The following is a 15,277-nucleotide window of genomic DNA, read 5'->3' on the forward strand; positions in this document are numbered from 1 at the left end:
AAGATGTAGCACAATGTGCCTACCATAGAATAGTCATTTAATAAAAATTTGATGTACGTTTATTTCTCATATTAATTTTGTTACGAATATTAGCCATTGGGTGGCATAATATTATGTGCGTCTCGGTTTATATCATATCGTTACTGCAGTACCGTACATTTTGTATAGTGTCCGTGTTAGTAGGTGTTTGGCATAGTGTATAACTGATTCCTAGTTGTAGCATCCACTGTTTTTCTTGTTTTTTGGGGCGTAATCGATTTTCCACTGTTGTGCAGGTGGACAAGTTGGGAACGGATTGTCTAAGCATCCAACCTTGGTGTAGCACCCGGGATGCCGACACGAGTCTTGAAGACCGTTGAATTTTACACACACACACTTCGTAACCTGAAATAAGAAATCGTGTGTTATTCAGGTGGTCTAAGGTACACTATAAGCAACGATATTGTATTCTTCAGTGTAGAATATTATTATGTTCAGACACTTCTCATGGGCGCCCCCCTAGGTAAAATATTAGTGGATGGGGAGAAGAACTAAAGAAACTCTTCAAATTAACACGTTAAACAATTATTCGGTATTAATAATTATCAATAATTTCAATGTCATGATCAATATCAATATAATCGAACTATAATGTTTAAAAACACGTAATATTTTTTTACTCACCAATTTTCCATTGTTCGCCATAAACTCTCTTCCGTACGCGGTCAGTTCGGGTCTGTCACATTCATTTTGAAGAGTGGTGCAAAAATTTCTACTCGGTAATCTCTGTCTTTCGCAGACGTTGGTCTTGATCAGGGGAGTCGGCGTCACGGGCGACAGCGTACAACAAGGAGTACGCTTCTTGGGACCCGTTTCGGGATTCAATTGTCCACCACAATTTATTCTTCTATTCATGTTTTCTCTTTGAAGCTCTTTCATTGTGTTCATCAAATTCTGTTGTTCGCATCGTTTTTGGTATTGGTTTGGTGTTTCCATTTTTCCGGTTTTATGTTAAAATATTGTTGTGTTTTATTTAGGTGTGCTTATTAAAAAATATTTTGTCTGAGTGTTGTGTAATGAGAATACCGGAACGTGTTACGTTAGAAACCAACTATTTTTAATTAATCGTCCGTTTATAAATATAAAATAAATAAATATAAAAAGAGGTTTAATATTATATTTAAGTTTAGCCGTTTAGGTATGGTATTTAATTTGTAATATATGCTAATTATATAATATGCTTATCACCATTGTAATATATTATATTCATGATATTTATATAGATTTATAAGAGTAGGTAGTGTTTGGCAAGTTCCTTATTTAGGAAAAAAAAGAATTCGTTCCTTTGAATATTGAACGAGTTCCTTTTTTAATTCCAAATAAAATAAAAATTCTTATTTAATTATTAATGTTTTTTTTTCATATGCATACATCTTTAATTTTTAATTATAATAATAATATCTGTGTAAATTATTTTAACTAGAAAGGGATGAAAAATTTTGTTATTTTTCCTTGAAAAAAAACTTGTTCATTTTCTCTTTTTATTTTATAAAAAAGAATTCGTTCAAGGAATCCGTTCCTTTTGGAACTCTTTCCTTCCAAACACTGGGTGTAGGAGTAGCCAGTTAGTAGTAGTAGGCATAGGTATTTTCGTATATCTTGTAGTTTATTTACAGTATACCCATCGCACTTTTTATAAAAATCTAAGTGAGCTATTCGATGTTGAGTTTAAAACAAATTTAATAAAACACAGTGAATTTATAATGAACAATAAAGCTTATATTATTTAATAGAGATTATGACAATGTGGGCTCATACAATATATGTAGAAGCTATGTGAAATGGTTTAAATTTTAACTTCAATTATTGTAAAAAAGTCCGTCAAATAAATAAGTAAGTAATTTTTCAGTGTGTCAATAATGTGATAACAGTTGAAACAGTAGACACTTTGATACGTTGTAAAAGAAACATTTTTATACGGTAAGTATGTAATTTAAATTACAACTCTGAATAGATACTCTACTGCTAACCTATAACTTCTCATGGTTAGGTTAGGTTTGAAGATAGGTAATATTGTATAGGTATAGGTTAGTTGAATAATAAATTATTATTTATTAAATATGTGGTATGCCGGTATATAAAGTAAGATTTTTATTTTAAAATATTTTTATATCTTCAAAAATTTCCCAAAAGTATTTCATCAAACAAATGTTAATTTAATAAAATTCATATTATTTAACTAAATTAATTGTTATAGAACTTACGGCAAACAAACATTTATGATGGTTACTATAAATAAAGTTCAAAATCCATACCTAGCGATACATTAATAAACAAAAATACAACACAAATTAAAAACACACAAATTTTAACCGATCACAAAAACTTTTATACTTTAAATTAACTCATTACGTTACAAATACATTTATACTTTTACATCAGAACGGCGCGCGTAGCCCGTCACACATTTTACACATTTTAAAATTCAAAACTACTGTACTTAAAAATCATGCGGGAAATCTGCCACATACAAGCTGGACAGTGCGGAAATCAAATCGGCTCTAAAGTAATTATATTCGGACATGACAATAAAATTATTATTATTTACAACCGGGTTCCCACGACGCGCGTGGCTCGTTTTTGCATGATATCATAGACGCGCCGTGGGAATGGCGAGACTTGGTATAGCGAGGGGGGCTCGAACGTGGTCGCCTCTTAGACGATCTTTTTGACATCGCGAGCTTCACGGCTCGTCACGTGGCTTTTTCCAACGGCGCAATTCCTCGGTACAGTCACGGCACACGAGCCGCGAGCCGAGCCACGCGTCAAGGGAAACCTGCTTAATAATAACACCATCACTCCACACAATACTCTATTCCAAATAAGTTTGGAAAAACTACGTAGCCTCGTAACGGTAGGACCGCTGTGATTGGCCAGTGGTCGGTGGCACATCGAAGGCAGCCAACGAGACTGCACGTGCGCGAACAAGACGCGGTTTCGTCGTGATTTTTTTCCAATCTTATTTGGGATAGAGCAGCGTTTTTCAACCTTTATGGTACGCATACCATTAGTGGTACGTGGAAAGTTCATAGGCGGTATGCAAAGAAAATCTCTTTTTATAAAAAAAAATGGCTTTGATCATTATTCTCAAAAAATATTAATTGGTTTATTTGATATTAATAATAGTAAGAATAACAACTGTACATATTTAATTTTCGTTTTATGCATTAAATGCGTATATTATCAATATTTAAAACAACGTATTCATTTTTGATAAGCAAAAAACAAACGTTATTTTGTCAATTAGTGGCATATTGCATATGAAAATGTTCAAACTGTTTCGATGGTACGCAGTTATAAAAAGGTTGAGAACCGCTGGAATAGAGTGTAATTTAGTATCGTTTTATTTTATACGCATATACGAAATCTTTTATTACTTACTGTGCAGTTCTGGGAAGTGATATCTGACGAACACGGTATCGATGCAACCGGAACGTATAAAGGAGATTCCGATTTACAGTTGGAACGGATCAATGTCTTCTACACCGAGGCGCTTGGTAAGACTGGACACGAATTCTAATATTATTATTAGACGAATCCCAAAACATATATATAAAGATATTGTGTCGGTCAAATCTGTGATGTGTGTGTGAAATTTTTAGGCGGAAAGTACGTGCCCCGAGCGGTCCTCGTGGATTTGGAACCCGGGAGCATGGACACGGTGAGGTCGGGTCCGTACGGTCAGTTATTCCGACCGGATAACTTCGTTTACGGACAATCCGGAGCGGGCAACAACTGGGCAAAGGGCCATTACGCCGAAGGCGCCGAGTTGATGGATTCGGTGTTCGACGTAATCAGGTATGCGATTGGTTTATGAATATTATGTAGAGGTTAGCTGTGGTGAAATTGAAATAAATTATAATATTATCTTATTAAAAATTAAAATTATCTACATTAGAATAGATACCTACTGCAGTGTGGCTTACGACCTTCGCGATCAACGTTTATACGATGCACATAATAATGTACACATCGTTATAATAGAAATGTATGAGTATAGTAGTATACCTTAGTAATTACTAATTAGTATCATCACTTAAGGAGAACGCCCGGGTTTTGCAATATACTGTCTATCCTTTGCAAAGATTAATAATTTAAGCCCCTCCCATATAGGCAAAATCGATGACACCGTTTCTCTTTTTTTGTAACACATTAAATATTTCTTCAAGTTAGATATAGAGATTAAACAATTTTTAGTTGTTTGAATAAAAATTTTGTTAAATAAAAACATATATAAGATACATTTTTAATCTGTGATAAAATTTAAAAACCCATCCTTCCTTTACGACTAAATTATTTTGTTGTTAATTGTACCTAATAACGCGTACCTACCTTCATCTTAAATTTTTCGACGACCTAAGAAATTTTAAAGCACCAAAAAAATATGTAATTTAAAAGAAAAAATATTTTGTATTTTATAGGAAAGAAGTAGAAGGTTGCGATTGTTTGCAAGGATTCCAAATGACCCATTCGCTGGGAGGCGGTACTGGTGCCGGAATGGGCACCCTTATGATAGCAAAAATCCGTGAAGAGTATCCGGACCGCATGATTTCCACGTACAGCATTGTCCCATCGCCGAAGGTATAATGTTATGTTTAACAGTCGATGAGTTAATATAAAATACCTATAGAGACAACGCCACAACGACTATAATTAAACGTATGGGCACAACAATTTGAAACCTTTTGAACGTGAACTATCATAATATTATTATGCTTACTTACAATCGTATATCTATATTAGTACTCGAAAGTAATTTTTTAATTAAAACTACGATTATACCTATGACCCACCTATGTTATATTTGTTTGTTAATAATAACCAACACTTTTTTTTTGGGAAGGGGGGGATTTAAAATACGAAGACATGAATAAGCCCCAAAATCTCAATTCCTATTTCATATCTAAAAAATTATCCAACTTATATGCTTCAGCTCGGCTTTACGCTTCAATAATAAAATGTTATTATAAGGAAACAACGAAACATGCTACATCAAGCAAAATTTTATAGTAGGTCAAATTAAGTGGTAGGTCACATATTAGACTTGTCCCCACTTTTGTAATACCTATGATAAATTATGATGAAAGTAGGTACTTATATACAAATTACCAATATTTTACTCGTTCAACGAATATAATCATTACCTAATCAAGCTCACGTAATGTTTTCTGATTGCACTTTTTCATACTGTTCAGCACTTTTTTATCATCTGGTAGAATAGTTCATATATGATCGCGTCTTCCAGTTATCAAAACTAATATAATAATATATTATTATATAATCCATTTACCATTTTTTTACTATTAACCTAACCTACTTCTTATCATTAAGTGCTAAGACGTGTAGGTAACAGTTTTAGTATAATACTGCATGACTGTCACATACTAATATAATAAATCATGCAGGCCCCAATTTTCATTAGTGACCAAAACCTGGGCTAACAAAATGTATTTTTTTAAAACATTTTTGTTGTACTAACATTTTTAACGTTCACAATGAACAACACATTTAAAATTTCTAGAATAGTATAATTCGTTTTGGTTCACAACAAAGAAATCACCTAAATTGATTTTTTTTCAAAAGAATATTATACTTAAATATAATATGACGTAACACATAACTACACAAGCAATAAACTGCTGATTTCTCGTTCTACTTTGTTATATATTTTCGAAAACTAAAACTAAATAATTCGGATGCGGCGCAGCGATGAATCATAGGGATGTAAATATGTATATTAAACCAATTTATTAAATTAGTGTAATATATTATGTTAGGAACATATCCGGCCCCGAACATCACTGGTACCTAGAATAGTGTCCGCGTGCTTGCCCTGTCTGCCTGCCCGCCTGCCCGCCATGCTGCGTACCTACATGCAGCCTGTACGTACCTAACACGACGCGAAACGGTCGTCATACACTGCCCGCGTTCATATTTATTAACAATTAGGGCTCAGAATTTGTAGGAGTTGCATACTTTTTTTTATATATATTCTTGATTTATAGTAGACCTTTCTATAAATACAGCTTTGTATAATATACAATGATGTGTTTGAAAACTGAAAATAAAACAATGTTTTCCAAGGTATTTAATGTTTACAACAAAAATAAAAGTTTTTATTTTATTGTTAGGTACTTGCGTATTTAAGTATACGACTTAAATATTAACTACCTACAAATATTTAAAATACATTTTTTCGAATACCGATAATATTTTTTCAGTTCAATAACTGTAACATTGCTAACCGGAAACCATTTCTATACACATTAGATTTTTCATTTAGTTCATAAAACAATTTTTAATTTAGTATATACCTAACATAGTAAATATTAGTAGCAATACAACAATGTCAATATAATATTATAATAGTTTATAAATTTATAGATTTTTTATGGGAATTTCGATATTTTTTTTTCATATTTTACAATATATTTGTTTCCATATTTTGTCAATTTTAGCTTTTATAAATTCTGAGCCCTAATATGAAATAATATAACATAAATAACAAGAGATTTACAAGGCTATATTTTATCGGCACGTTGTATAGGTGTCCGACACCGTCGTGGAACCGTACAACACGACGCTGTCCGTGCACCAGCTGATGGAGAACACCGACCAAACGTACTGCATCGACAACGAGGCACTTTACGACATCTGCTTCCGGACACTGAAGCTGAACACACCCACGTACGGTGATCTGAACCACCTGGTGTCGGCGGTTATGTGTGGGGTGACCACGTGCTTCCGTTTCCCCGGGCAACTCAACACCGACCTCCGGAAGCTGTCCGTCAACATGGTACCGTTCCCGCGACTGCACTTCTTCATCACCGGGTTCGCGCCGCTCACAGCCCGCGGCGACCAGCAGTACCGGGCACTGTCCGTCTCGCAACTGGTGCAGCAAATGTTCGACTCCAAGAACATGATGGCCGCGTGTGACCCCCAGAACGGCCGGTACCTGACCGCCGCCAGCATATTCCGCGGCCGCATGTCCATGAAGGAGGTGGACGAGCAGATGCTCAACGTACAGACGAAAAATTCCAGCCACTTCGTCGAGTGGATACCGAACAACACCAAGACGGCTGTATGCGACATACCACCCAGGGGTCTCAAGATGTCGGCCACATTTATCGGCAACACGACCGCCATCCAGGAGATGTTCAAGCGGGTGTCCGTGCAGTTCACCACCATGTTCAAGCGCAAGGCATTCTTGCACTGGTACACGGGAGAGGGCATGGATGAGCTGGAGTTCAGCGAGGCCGAGTCCGACATGCACGATCTGGTGTCCGAGTACCAGATGTACCAGGAGGCCACCGTAGACGCTCCTGGAGACATAGACGAAGAATAAACGTGACGACATTGCCAGAATGTAACAAAATAAACCATGCTAAATTTTAACCATCGTTGTTCTTAATATTACCTATAAGTTATAACGTTAAATGACTGCTACCTCTCGTCAACTCTTACTGTACACTGACTAGGTGATGATAATTTGCACCAACAACAAATACATTTTTACACCCAAAGGTGGGCATTAACTAGTTAGTTAATTTTATGATTAACTTGGGAACATAGATATTTCAATTGACTGTTGAAATAACTTAGCTTTTTTAGTTGATTTGAAAATAATACATCAAATTAAAATATGAATGATATTTTTTAATTACAACAAAATAACTAGGTAGGTACCTAAAAAAGTAATTCTTCATTTATAAATATCTAATTACGTTCAAATTTTAACTTCAAAGTTCAAATGTCTATAAAAAGAATTGAGTTTATTATATTTTTCAGATTTTTTGGTAGGTATCTGTGAGAATCCTTGTATTCAATGTTCAATTCTTTTAGCTGTAAAAACTGAACATATACAAGTTTAATATACAAGGTTATTGCAATAGTACCCCCACTATGTCTTTTTATCACGTTAAGGAATTAAAATGGCAGCGTAAGGGGACGACATATACTGGCTATACTATGATATAGACCGTACCCTTACGCTGCCATTTTATTTTTGTTCGATAACAATATGGGCTAAGTGCTATAATCTTGTATATTTAAACCATGGTGTTTCCTAACTATTGAGAATTAAACTATCCCCCCTCCCCTAAGTATCAATTAGATTAACTACCAGAAAAGATGCTGTTGAAGAAAATCGAAGCATTTTTACTGTCAAAAAGTTGATACCTAATAGACGAAACACACACTATTGTAAAATCAATACATTCATCACTCTGAGCTCAGAATCTAAAATGATTTAGAAAATTATCTATAACCTATGAAAATGTTTAGCAAATTTTTTTCTTCAGATTCTGTGAGTAGGTAATATATATATATATCTAGAGGTGGTGAATTAATTTAAATAATTTATGAAATTCAAGTTTGAAATGGTTTAAATAAATAATATAATTAAGATAAAGTATACATTATACATCAACTCTAAAAACAAGATTACAAATAATTAATTCATATGTATTATACGAGTTATTTTGTATTTTGACTTATTTCTTAATCAAAAAAATTATATTCTGTCCATCAAAAAACTGTGAAACTGAATAAAATCTTCATTCAACCAATACACTTCATCGTTTATAAAAACCATTGCAGTTTCAGGTAAGTTAGTTAATATGTTGGGTTCGGACTCCACATTTTTTATTTCTCCATTGAGATTAATAGCGAATTCATCAAATAATTGGTCCGATTGCGCAAAAGTGGTAGAAAGTTCCTGCTGTACTTGTTGACTATAATTTCCAGATGTGATACCAACACTCAATTGAAGTTTGCTAGTCGCATGTTCAATATATTGCTTTTTTAATAATCGTTCTTTTGCTTTTGTTGTCCAGGATAAATACTCATATAGACAAACACCACTATAAATAGCACCAGCTGCTATCACCGAACTCCATCCAATTGTTTTAAATATCTAAAAAATAGAAAATTCCAAGAAAAATCCAATTCAATATCATTAATTTATAAGGTAATACTTACAAATCCTGCTAAAACTATTCCTCCTAAGACTGAACCTTGAGTTCCTGCATCCCTAGATGAAACACGAGATATCGAAGGTAAATTTGGTTCCACAGCCAAGGAATCAAAGCTACTGAATGAATAATCAGCAGCAGTGATTGGTGAATTTTGATTTGTTATATTTTCAAATTGTTCTTCAGTAACATTACATTTATCTTGAATTTCATTTATCTGACTCATGCTGAAATGTGTTTGTTCTTGAATTCTGATGTTAATTATATCCATAATTGTATTCATTTCTCTAGAAGTAATACAAGAATTTTAAGTACTGAAATAATAATACCTAGTTGATAAAAATCTTACGAAAGTAAATATTTCCCATGCATTGAATAGTTAAAAAACTTTAACAGTGCCGATCTTGAGATACAATCCTCTAATTGCCTTTCAAAATCTAGAAACTCCAAATATCTCTTACTAAATGGTTTGATAATTGGCTGTAGTCCTCTGCGTACTTTTACACGGAATTCTAAGACTTCCTTAGCTGAAATTAAAAACGTTTGAGAATATGGCTCATGAGGTGTATATTCTTTCAATTTCTTCTCCAGCAAATCTATATTTTTCTTCATTTTTTGTTTACGTTCCTAATAAAAACAATGTATACGTTAATTATATACATTTAAACATTTTAAAGAAACAACATAAAATAATTATTATCAAACTTTTAATTTAAAATTATAATATGCAAATTACATATCTTTATCTATTATCTTGTTCAAATAATGCACATTTTAATTTAATTTTTTAGAAACCTGGAAAATGTTGACTGAGACAAATTTATATTTACCTGTTATTCACTATTAAACTGGACAGAAAGATAGTAACATAAAATAGAATTTATTGGTATTTAATAGTAATAATAATAAAATATTATGATTATAAATTATACCTGGTCAAATAACTCGGATTCATCCGGGCAGTTAATCAATATAAATATATTTGTGTTTGGTAATTTTTTTGAAACTTTATGAAGAAAATTCATCTCCTGAAAATATAATTAAACTGAAATAATACAATTTTGGCATTAAAGGCAAATGACAGACTCTAATGTATTATTATTAGGTTTAGCGACTTAAAGGATAATACATCTAAAACCATCAAAATAACCGCTTAAAAGACACTTACAAACTTCATTATAAGCACTCAAAAGAGCAAAAACACCAATCTCAACAATTCACCACTCCCTCATAAAACTAACAAAAAAACAAGGCTCCCCTACAAATAAAATATATTATTTTACAATATAAAACACATGTAAGTCCTCCTAAATACCATATACATAACAAACAGCTTTATACTTGTGTGGGATTGAGGTCACATTGATGTTAGAAATCTTACTACCTCTAAAATTTCAATGGATTTCCGCCTATTACTGTTGTTTTCCTTATAGCCTGCTGATCTGTGCTAATTACTTATTTGTTACAACGATTCAACTTTATTGTGTTTTAATAATATACATAAGTACAGTATAAATATGTGAGATGTAAATAGTTGACAATAAAGTGCTACAAAATACTTTGTGTTACTATTCATAAAAGAAAAAACTAATAAGTAATGCACAGCAATTGGTGACGAGGAAAATAATAAAAAATGTTAAAAAAATTGATTTATTTTTCATTACCTAAATCATAGTCGCTATATTTTTAGAATTTTCATATACTTATAAACTACTTATTTTATTAATACAAATTTGATTATCATAGATCCATAATTCTTTGAGAGACTAAATAACTACATAAAATCCAATAGTTACTGAAAGTCCTTAATTGCACTTATTTCAATTGCTTATTATTTTTAATGCAACGTTATTTATTAAAATTTAACTTATTATTATTGTGAGTTAATTTTATTTTCAAAAGTTTTATTAATTCACAGTGAACATAAAAATATTTTGGTAAACAAATTTACAACCATTTTATAAATTTACCACCCCCTAATATTTGTCGACTGGAATAGTTGTACTCATTTCCCCTCCCCTTAAATACAACCCTAATTGTTACAAGGCCTACAATGTACGCAAAAATAAATATAAATTATGAAATAAATATATACAATATACTTACAGTATCCATTAATGTGGATTCAGCATTAACAACTAGCACAAAAGCATCAGCATTAATGCAATGACCATCAATCCACTCATCCAAACATGGTGTAGTATCTATTCCTGGAGAGTCAACTAATGCTACATCATCTTTTAATAATCTACAGTTTTCTTTTGGCCAATACACATGTACCAATTTTTTTTTATTTGGTTTAATAATGTTTTTCAATACGTGTGCCAAATAAGTAGCAGACTAAAAAAAATGTATTATTGATTATTTTAAAATTAAAACATTAGCTAAACATACAAATAATACAATTTACGATGACTTACTTCTACATTATATTGTATAGGTAATATACCTTCAGTACTTAAATATGCATAACCAGTAGGAGATCCTTCAACTTGCAGAAAACCATTAGTTGTATGACCAATACCACTTGGGAGGACATTTTCTCTCAACATTGCATTTACAACTGTACTCTTTCCACTGCTTGTTCTAAATATTGTATTAATTAATTAAATATCTTATTAAAAAAATTAATATTTAATATGTTAAGGTATCCTTATAAAGATTTTATACTCCATACAAATAAATTCAATGAAGTTCATTATGTCTGTGAATACAATTTAAGAAATATATTTAAAGGTAGATACATGATTCAACAGTTGAAATTTCAATACATAAAAAAAAATTATAAAAACACTAAAATAATTTTTTATTTTATGTAATTTTTTAGTTTTTCAAAAACCAATAGTAGATACCTATTATAGTTGTTAGTTTCACACTAAACACAAGCAAACCAAAAAAACAAAAAACAAACCTGCCAAAAACAGCAACTTTCATATGAGCATGTGTGAACACTTCATAAATTGCTTCGACTTGAGATTCATAATCCAATAAAAGGTTTAATTCATTTCCATCGATCACATACGGACATATCCTACTCAAACCTGAAAAATATATTCATAAGTAATTATAATTATAAGATTAATAAACAATAAAATATAGAATTCTATTAATATTAAGGATATTACACTGATAACATAAAACATTGGAAGAATGAAATACCTATAGTTTTACACTGTTTAAAACTTTAAAATGTGGTCAAATTGTATAATACATTATTTCATTATTTTGGTGATTTTTTTTTTTTAAATACTTCAATATAATTTATTTGAATGTTATTATAGTTAACCACCTTGAGTAGGTACTAATAACCAAATAACCACAGTCAAGAACAGTAAAAATAATAATGTTTAACAAAAATTGTACTGTTCATAATGATTCACAGGTGTGGACTGGCTGGGATGCCACAGAATCCTTTGTCCTAAAGTATATTTGCCCCTATGTGCTTTAATTAAAAACCTAAAATTGATGTGAATTTTGAAAACGAAAATTACAATTTTGTTAACGTTGTAGGTAGGTGTTTATAAAATACCTATAACTATTATAATAAAATATTTCAAGTAGCCAGAAAGTTAATAGATTAATTAGATTAATTAATTTATTATTAATTATTATTAATTTAAACACAATGTTTATGCTATAATTAATTCTGAGACCCACACAAATAGTTTTATAAACTGCTTAATAATGACCAAAATAATTTATCTCTGTAATTTAATAATTAAACAATTACTTTGCTACGTCCAATATGCTATAACTAAAATTAATATTACTGTTATTGTACTTAAGGTGAACATTAGTGAATATTTCGATTCATGTCGAGCTATTTATAAGCATATGATATTTTTGATCTTTATTAGTTTTTTTTTTCCACAAAATTGTTGTTTGGTCTAAAAACTTATAAATCAATTTAATCAATTTAATAAACCTTTTTAATACAAGGTTCCACATACATCAAAACCAATAATGATTAATACCTGTTAATACCAGACACTGATAGGATCAAATCAATAAAGGAATTAGGGAGATCACTAAATAAGAAAAAATTGCAATCTTCTCTGGGCATGATTTCTCTTAGAGCATTCATACCCAATTTATTAGAAATAATTACACCTCTCACGGAATTACTTAAAAATTATGTAATATGGAATTGGAGTAAATAATGTGAAACACTGCTTAATAACTTAGAAGAAATACCCTGCAAGATCTCAATTCTAAAAAAACTATGAGAGTAAGCAGGAATTATTAGAGATACAGTGTGGCCTATCAGAGAAGGTGTTGGGTTGTTGTATATTACAAAATAAATGTTCAATAAACAATGCAAAATATTTAAGTGATGTAGAAATATCATTCGCAAAAAAAAAAAATGAATGTTGGCAATTTCCTTTTCATGTTACAAATTGCACTCTTTAATTTATGGGAGGAAAATAAGGTATATAGTAAATTATCATTTTCCTGTCATTAAAAAAAAATTACATAAAATTCCTAATAATCGCCTAAACAGATTAAGATTTAAATCCATATTATATGGTATAGGTTGATCTTGAGTATTTACCAAGTAAGTAAATATTGTATATTGCTGATTTACTCAGTAGGAATTTCATAAAAAGAAGTGACAGACAAAAGATAATATGAGTAATGTTATACATATAATAGGTGAATTTCAGAACCTTTAAAAATGGCAGTTTTTTTTGAAAAAATTGAGTTTGCTGAAAAAACTAAAAGTGATGAAGTATTGACTAAGGTACTAACATTGCGTAAAGAAGAATGGCCTAAAGTATATAAAAATGACAGTGAATTAAAGTACTATTAGAATTTAAGTAACGAGATTGTGATTAATAATGGTTTACTATACTATGAGACAAGAATAATAGTCCCTAAATGTCTAAGGAAATATGAAATTAATAAACTGCATGAAACATATTTAATAATTATAAAAACAAGGACAAGAGCCAAACAATTATTTAATTTCTCTGGAATAAATAATCATATTGAAAATTATATACTGTCTTGTCCTATTTGCTTAAAATTTGCTCTACATTTTATAATCTTTTTTTCCATACTCTCTATAAATTAGTTTTACTTCAATAATAATGATGATATACAATAATAATAATTACCGTTTAGATGTTCAGCTGCTCTGGCCCCGTAGTTTAGTATACCAAGAAATATATCATTTAATTTTTGTTTAGCTAGGCCAAAGTCCTGGTAGGTTGACATTTTTTTCAAATTGCTTAGTACCTATAAAATATAAACAAAATGTATAAAATAAGTGTTTATCCCATTTTACAACAATACTAACAAGTGACAACAATATTCGATGACAATTTAGAACAGCAAAATTAATAAACTGCAATAATATGTCATCTCACACGTTAACTGAAATCACGAATAGAATATCGGAATATAGATAATGAAAAATGAGTCACTGAGAAAGAACTATGCATTAATAGAACTACAGAAGTGCAGCTGCAGCCATTTCACGATTATAAACTATAATATGAACGTGATTAAGATCGTGAGCCATGAGTAATCCACGATTAAATTAATTATAGACGTTATTCCAATATTGATATTATGATAACAGCGTTGATGAACACTTAATTACTGCGTCTACGGTGACGTTAAGACGTTCTTAAATCCATAGATACTCGCTTTCTTACTGATAGTTTGAGTTATTTTATCTAAGAGTAACAAATTTATTATCCGTTGATTTAAAACCGTTTTAACTTCGCCATGTAAACGTAGTACCTAATAGGCAGTATAAAAACATGGTGTAAGATTTAAAGTATATAAAACCACGGTTAAGACGCGTATAATATAATAACATACTACCATTATTGTTCTATGATACAACCATAGACTTATAGAAATAGACGGCACATTAGGTATGATAACGCGTGCAATGGTGGAGCTTGTTACGAGAATCGGGCGCTATTAATAAAGCTATGTATTGGCTGTCCTCGGAACAGTGCCATTTCTCTCACTCTTATGATAAAACTCATAATTTCTCTCTTAATCCGTTTGGCACGACCACGCCTCCCAGTTCTCGGGACAAATGTTCCGTCTATTTCTATAAGTCTTTGGATACAACGTACATAATACTCATTGACACGGCTGGACACAAATACAAAGGAGGAGGTAGATTTTTAGTTTAAAATTATAATATATTATCTATGGTGGTCAGTGGTACCAAGGCGGATTTGATCTTGTCAAAGAACCCTAACCAGAGGTACCCAGTTATTAGTTATTAGTTATTATTAGTTATT

The 15,277-nt window shown here is 31.3% G+C and overlaps 3 protein-coding genes across 3 annotated transcripts; 1 reads left to right on the forward strand and 2 right to left on the reverse strand.

The window, feature by feature from the left end:
* Nucleotides 1-210: 210 nt before the first annotated feature.
* On the reverse strand, nucleotides 211-975 carry LOC132934458 (uncharacterized). The gene is made up of 2 exons (XM_061000759.1): nucleotides 664-975; nucleotides 211-384 (listed from the first exon to the last, which is right to left on the reverse strand). The coding sequence occupies exons 1-2, from the start codon at nucleotides 973-975 to the stop codon at nucleotides 211-213; spliced, it is 486 nt and encodes a 161-aa protein (XP_060856742.1).
* Nucleotides 976-2,470: 1,495 nt separating this feature from the next.
* On the forward strand, nucleotides 2,471-7,434 carry LOC132933797 (tubulin beta chain-like). Its single transcript, XM_061000075.1, has 5 exons — nucleotides 2,471-2,545; nucleotides 3,428-3,536; nucleotides 3,642-3,837; nucleotides 4,461-4,620; nucleotides 6,587-7,434. Exons 1-5 carry the CDS (start codon nucleotides 2,489-2,491, stop codon nucleotides 7,382-7,384), a joined length of 1,320 nt encoding a protein of 439 aa, XP_060856058.1. The 5' UTR covers nucleotides 2,471-2,488; the 3' UTR covers nucleotides 7,385-7,434.
* A 1,074-nt stretch (nucleotides 7,435-8,508) lies between these two features.
* LOC132936180 (transmembrane GTPase Marf-like) lies at nucleotides 8,509-14,881 on the reverse strand. Its single transcript, XM_061002871.1, has 10 exons — nucleotides 14,841-14,881; nucleotides 14,311-14,759; nucleotides 14,129-14,249; nucleotides 11,923-12,052; nucleotides 11,432-11,597; nucleotides 11,118-11,351; nucleotides 9,944-10,039; nucleotides 9,361-9,638; nucleotides 9,019-9,298; nucleotides 8,509-8,953 (listed from the first exon to the last, which is right to left on the reverse strand). Exons 3-10 carry the CDS (start codon nucleotides 14,226-14,228, stop codon nucleotides 8,552-8,554), a joined length of 1,686 nt encoding a protein of 561 aa, XP_060858854.1. The 5' UTR covers nucleotides 14,229-14,249; nucleotides 14,311-14,759; nucleotides 14,841-14,881; the 3' UTR covers nucleotides 8,509-8,551.
* Nucleotides 14,882-15,277: the final 396 nt, after the last annotated feature.

This window comes from Metopolophium dirhodum, chromosome 1 (assembly GCF_019925205.1).
Source record: "Metopolophium dirhodum isolate CAU chromosome 1, ASM1992520v1, whole genome shotgun sequence".
In the NCBI taxonomy this organism is placed as follows: domain Eukaryota; kingdom Metazoa; phylum Arthropoda; class Insecta; order Hemiptera; family Aphididae; genus Metopolophium; species Metopolophium dirhodum.